The following is a 6,573-nucleotide window of genomic DNA, read 5'->3' as shown; positions in this document are numbered from 1 at the left end:
CAGAGAAGATGGGCTCCGGGGATGGGCTAATTCACTGTCTTTTGAATCAATTGTCAATCTTTCTATTAATGTCCGTTGTATGTTTTTATTTTTATCTAATTATTTATATGATAGTATCAACATTGTTATCTATTAAAGGCCTATAAACGGACAGGTATAAATGCAAATTATTTAGAATTTCATCCCGAGAAATCAGGTTTAAAAATGCCAAATTAATAGCAGAATCCCCATGTAATCACTCTAATAGTTTATTGAGATGCAATTTGTCATTCATATTTTCGATTGTAATTAGGTTGGATTCTTTTCTTCAAGAAAAAGGCCGGAGACGGCATCCCTTTTTCACAGCATTACAACGCACGAGCTATGCGTACATCCGGGTACTTTTGCAAATCGAGACCTATCGAGCAATGGCCGACCATTCTCCGCGCAATCACAAACGTTAAGTACGCGCGCCTATGGCGACTCCGCACTCTAGCGTTATTAGTATACATCTCTATGGTGCTGGCCTGTTTATGTTTTGGTCTACGATCTACACGTATTTCTGATTACTACGCGCGTGCTAGTCTTGCATTTAAGACCCCAATGTAGGAGAGTGCCAAAATTACATACAAAGTCAATGGCAAAAGTGGCATTTTTATATTTGTTTGAGTATTTTGAAGAAAATGGTGCCTAGTTAGCTGCCAATTGGGTTTTCATGATAGAACAACAGGGCAGGCATTTATTCAGAGTGTTTGCACACCTTCTTTTTAATCAGTTTCCCTTCCAGCAGCAATTACATCCAACTAGCCCTGTTTACTGCACAATACCTGTTGAGGGCACACACCACTAACTATTTCCCCATAGACTCATGTGTTAAAAATGAGATTTGAAAAAATCGCCAAAAATAAGTCTTAGAAATGACATCATCCACACCTTTATCATTTGGTAGTGTATCCAATATCCTTCAAATGCTAAAGATATGAAAGGGTGTTTTTCAATATTTTTTCGCGCTACAGCGGCTCAAACCAAGACTACGTGCAAACTTGGTTGCAGTCACAGTGCTCACAGGGTTTCTTGGGCAACTAATTAAGGTCCCATAAAATCTAGCATTGACAAATTACTGCTCTCCCATGGGACTGAACAGATCCAGTAGTAATCCCTCTCTATGCCCATATGAAAAAAATTGCTGAGATATGCACCGTTCCAACCATTACGTCATTTTAAGGTACGGGTCTAAAGGGGATTCCCGAAATTGCAGGATCCTATCAGTGGTACATGCGCCCCCAATTCAACCAAAGGCCTGTTCGCTTCGTGGAATGGATTGATATCGAAACTGTATGCATAATAAACACATCTGCATGCATCATTTGTATACCACGCACGGATTTGATATTGCTATTTTACCTAGCTCTACATACCGAAGCGGTAAGGGGATCTCATTAAATTTCGTATAAAGCACGGAGCTGATGTGGAGATGGAGAATGGAGATGGACATACTACAGATTTACATTTAGCTGCATCGCTGGGTTTTCTGGGGAAAATCACAACTATACTTGGGCATGGAGTAAATGTGAACAAAGTGACCAGGGAAGGATACACTGCTTTATACGTCGCTGCTAAGAATGGCCATCTTGACGTCATCAAATATCTGATCAGACAAGGAGCCGAGATCAATAAGGGTGGTAATGATGGTCAGACCGCAGTACACATCGCTGCTAAGAATGGCCATCTTGACGTCATCAAATATCTGATCAGCCAAGGAGCTAGGTTCAATAAGGGTGATATTGATGGTCAGACTGCACTACACATCGCTGCTAAGAATGGCCATCTTGACGTCATCAAATATCTGATCAGCCAAGGAGCTGATGTCAATATGGGTGGTAACGATGGTCAGCCTGCTCTACACATTGCTGCTAAGAATGGCCATCTTGACGTCATCAAATATCTGATCAGCCAAGGAGCCGAGATCAATAAGGGTGGTAATGATGGTCAGACCGCAGTACACATCGCTGCTAAGAATGGCCATCTTGACGTCATCAAATATCTGATCAGCCAAGGAGCTAGGTTCAATAAGGGTGATATTGATGGTCAGACTGCACTACACATCGCTGCTAAGAATGGCCATCTTGACGTCATCAAATATCTGATCAGCCAAGGAGCTGATGTCAATATGGGTGGTAACGATGGTCAGCCTGCTCTACACATTGTTGCTAAGAATGGCTATCTTGACGTCATCAAATATCTGATCAGCCAAGGAGCTGATGTCGATAGGGGTGATAACGATGGTGAGACTGCTCTACACATTGCTGCTAAGAATGGCCGTCTTTACTTCATCAAATATCTGATCAGCCAAGGAGCCGAGATCAATAAGGGTGGTAATGATGGTCAGACCGCATTACACATCGCTGCTAAGAATGGCCATCTTGACGTCATCAAATATCTGATCAGCCAAGGAGCCGAAGTCAATAAGGGTGGTATTGATGGTCAGACTGCACTACACATCGCTGCTAAGAATGGCCATCTTGACGTCATCAAATATCTGATCAGCCAAGGAGCCGAAGTCAATAAGGGTGGTATTGATGGTCAGACCGCAGTACACATCGCTGCTAAGAATGGCCATCTTGACGTCATCAAATATCTGATCAGCCAAGGAGCTAGGTTCAATAAGGGTGACATTGATGGTCAGACTGCACTACACATCGCTGCTAAGAATGGCCATCTTGACGTCATCAAATATCTGATCAGCCAAGGAGCTGATGTCAATATGGGTGGTAACGATGGTCAGCCTGCTCTACACATTGTTGCTAAGAATGGCTATCTTGACGCCATCAAATATCTGATCAGCCAAGGAGCTGATGTCAATATGGGTGGTAACGATGGTCAGCCTGCTCTACACATTGCTGCTAAGAATGGCCATCTTGACGTCATCAAATATCTGATCAGCCAAGGAGCTGATGTCAATATGGGTGGTAACGATGGTCAGCCTGCTCTACACATTGCTGCTAAGAATGGCCATCTTGACGTCATCAAATATCTGATCAGCCAAGGAGCTGATGTCAATAGGGGTGATAACGATGGTGAGACTGCTCTACACATTGCTGCTAAGAATGGCCGTCTTTACTTCATCAAATATCTGATCAGCCAAGGAGCCGAGATCAATAAGGGTGGTAATGATGGTCAGACCGCATTACACATCGCTGCTAAGAATGGCCATCTTGACGTCATCAAATATCTGATCAGCCAAGGAGCCGAAGTCAATAAGGGTGGTATTGATGGTCAGACTGCACTACACATCGCTGCTAAGAATAACCTTTTTGACGTCATCAGCTCTCTGATCATCCTAGGAGCTAAAGTCAATTTGAGTGATAACGATGGTCAGAGTGCTCTACACATTGCTGCTAAGAATGGCCGCCTTGACGTCATCAAATATCTGATCAGCCACGGAGCTGAAGTCAATAGGGGTGATAACGATGGTCAGACTGCTCTACACATTGCTGCTAAGAATAGCTACATTGACATTGTAAAGGTCCTTCTTACAAATGGAGCACGATCTGACACAGAAGACAAAGCAGGCAATATACCGATCCACTATGCTAGGGATGAATCAGTCAGACAGTTGATTTCTCCAAGGTAACAAATTCAAATTACGTTGTATGTTGTATGTTGTAATTTTTGTATCACCGGACGATATACCTTATACTTCCTAAAACAATGATTTACCGAATTATTATTGTTAATGGTATTGGATGAAAGAGGCAGTCAGAGGCATTATTGTATGTTCCAGGGTCATAAATCTTACAGTTTTATTATAAACCAGGTCAATGTTATGTGAAATATATTGGAATTAAGATTTTTATTTCAATTTAGTCATTTATATTTTGCCTTCTTTTTTGAAATATGAATGAAATTATCAAACTCGCATTACTGGGTCACATGCTTACTAGAGTTTCAATCTGACTAATTGGGTAGTTCAGCTTAGTTTCTAAATAGATTTGGCACAGGGGAAAAATGTAAGAAAAAAATGTGGAAGAAGAGAAAACTTGAGAAGTTTGTAAAACAATAAAATACCTCTTTTGTCATTAAACACATTTTATAAGGAAAGCTACTGAAGTATTATGTCCTCATATTGTAGGGATGATCCAGACTCATTAAGAGCTCGAAGACATAATAAATAGTCAGAGTACAATCAGTCTTAGGAACTAGTAGCCATGATATTTATTGCTCTCCTGTTATTCGTTCGCGCCGCATCACATCTTGCGCGTAGTAACAATATAGATCTTGGACATATCACAACATCCCCCTCCTTTTAACACAAGTATGATCAAAGTTATTTCTATAACACTAACAAGGTGCATCCTCAAAATGAAACTCCTGTATCAATAATGATGCCTAAAACCATTGAACAGTTTTGATAAACATTAACAATGCAAAGTATTTCCTGACAACTTTTGCTGTTGGTTTGTAACAAGTTTGAACATATAGTATCATTTATATATTACATATTAATTTCTAGGATTGATCTATCCAATATAAAATTGAAAGTTTTGAATAACACTTTATACATTATTAAAATGCATCTATGTAAAGTTTGAACATATAGTATCATTTATATATTACATATTAATTTCTAAGATTGAACTATCTATCCAATATAAAATTGAAAGTTTTGAATAACACTTTACACATTATTAAAATGCATCTATGTAAACATACTATGATGATTGTAGTGTGCAGTAATAATTTTGAGTTCCATGCTATTGCAAATGTCTTTGCTATGTTGAAATTAAAATAAATTATCAAAAATGAATAAATTAAAATAAATTATTAAAATAAATTAAAATAAATTATCAAAAATCCCACCGCTGCCACCATGAAGTATTATGTCCTCATATTGTAGGGATGATCCAGACTCATTAAGAGCTCGAAGACATAATAAATAGTCAGAGTACAATCAGTCTTAGGAACTAGTAGCCATGATATTTATTGCTCTCCTGTTATTCGTTCGCGCCGCATCACATCTTGCGCGTAGTAACAATATAGATCTTGGATATATCACAACAGCTACCATGAATATTTACACCAAAACTATAATTCTAGGGACTTCGTCTTGCGAATTATGGTCGAAAATATGATCTATGCACAAATTAGAAGAATTATTTAAAAAATTGAATTATTTCGGGGAAACACAGCCACATGGAATTATTGATTAAATAACAGACTACATTTTTGCAGATTTTCGCTGTGCTCGCGCTAGTGGCTACGACAACTCAACAAGAAGATCATCCCAACCCCCAAAGATCGTCCTCGTTATTTGATATTTTTTAAACGTAAGGTTCCCTAACTCTTCCGAATTGCCAGTTTTGTCACTGGAACAAGATGATAGTACATTAATTGTTGTAATATGCCGTTACCATTTCAATACAATTTCAAAATAGTGTTTATAGGAAATTTAAAGTTGCAAAAGCTATAGCGCAGTTTAACCATCAAATATTATGGTTTATTATGGATGTTATTTCGATCATGTGTGCCAAGTTTCATGCTTTTAGCACAATCAGGACATTTTCTACACCCTCGCCTAGACTACAACGCATTTTGACGTATATATATATATATATTGTGAAAGAAATTCATGAAGAGAACAATGGTAGGCGTAGCTGAAATCAATAATTTCACACATTTGTACACTTTCTCCTATACGCGTACTGCATCAAAGCAACAGCTTTGATCCAGCTGAGGCATGGCGGCTTGTCATTGTTCAAACCCCACCAACATCCGACAAAGGAAATTATTGATTGATTGATAATGAATTTATTTCATTCCAAAACTTCAACAAGGTTACAAAGTAAAGCCAAATATAATATAACGTTATGAAATGAAATAGAAACCTTCTTAAAAGCAAAGCTTGTTTTTGAAGGTTTCCTTCAATAAATAAGACATATTAATGCAAAATACAAAGCTATAACTTTCCATGTATTTTTAACATCGTTTCTATAGAGGTCTAATTGATTATGAAAATAATTCTTTTTACATCTTCTTAGTATACCTGCCAGAATATTTTTGTAGTCAGTGTCCTTTTTTGCATTTCTGTCGCAATATTTTAGAAATAGTTTTTAAGTAAAGGTTGTTCTTTCTGTTTATTGAGCGCAAAATGCTAGGTGTGATTCATGGGGACCTTGGAATTTTTTTGTAATTAGAGCGTTTGAATCGCACTACAGGAAAAGAGTTATTCATTAATGGATTCATTATATTCATAAAAGCGTCAAATGCATCCTCGGCAATTTGAATACTGTAATTTCCTGACCAGTCAACAATTCCTATAAACTCTTCATTGAACAGATTCATATTTTCAGAAAAATCATGTCGAGTATAAGCCAGTTCGTAGTTCCATTCTGCGCATGATCAGAAGATTCTGCGCATGATCAGAGAAAGGTCATTTGTACGAAAGTGACATGGTGATTTAAAATCTAATGAGATAAGCCGCATACATTCGTAATTCCGAAGGTTCGGTTATTCCGAAGGTTTGTATTTCCGAAGGTTCGTAATTCCGAAGGTTCGTAATTCCGAAGGATCGTTAATACGAAAACGAAATAAGGT

General features: G+C 38.1%; 1 protein-coding gene across 1 annotated transcript; it reads left to right on the top strand.

Annotated features, from left to right (window-relative positions):
* The first annotated feature begins 1,018 nt into the window (after nt 1-1,018).
* Nucleotides 1,019-4,815, top strand: LOC135154576 (ankyrin repeat domain-containing protein 50-like). The gene has a single exon (XM_064101293.1). The coding sequence runs from the start codon at nt 1,454-1,456 to the stop codon at nt 3,611-3,613; it is 2,160 nt and encodes a 719-aa protein (XP_063957363.1). The 5' UTR covers nt 1,019-1,453; the 3' UTR covers nt 3,614-4,815.
* Nucleotides 4,816-6,573: the final 1,758 nt, after the last annotated feature.

The sequence above is a fragment of the Lytechinus pictus genome, chromosome 6 (genome assembly GCF_037042905.1).
Source record: "Lytechinus pictus isolate F3 Inbred chromosome 6, Lp3.0, whole genome shotgun sequence".
Taxonomy (NCBI): Eukaryota; Metazoa; Echinodermata; class Echinoidea; order Temnopleuroida; family Toxopneustidae; genus Lytechinus; species Lytechinus pictus.
This window is presented reverse-complemented; position numbering and strand designations above follow the sequence as displayed.

Excerpts from the sequence above, each read along its gene's own strand:
- LOC135154576 (XM_064101293.1), top strand. The coding sequence starts at position 1,454 with ATGGAGAATGGAGATGGACATACTACAGATTTACATTTAGCTGCATCG.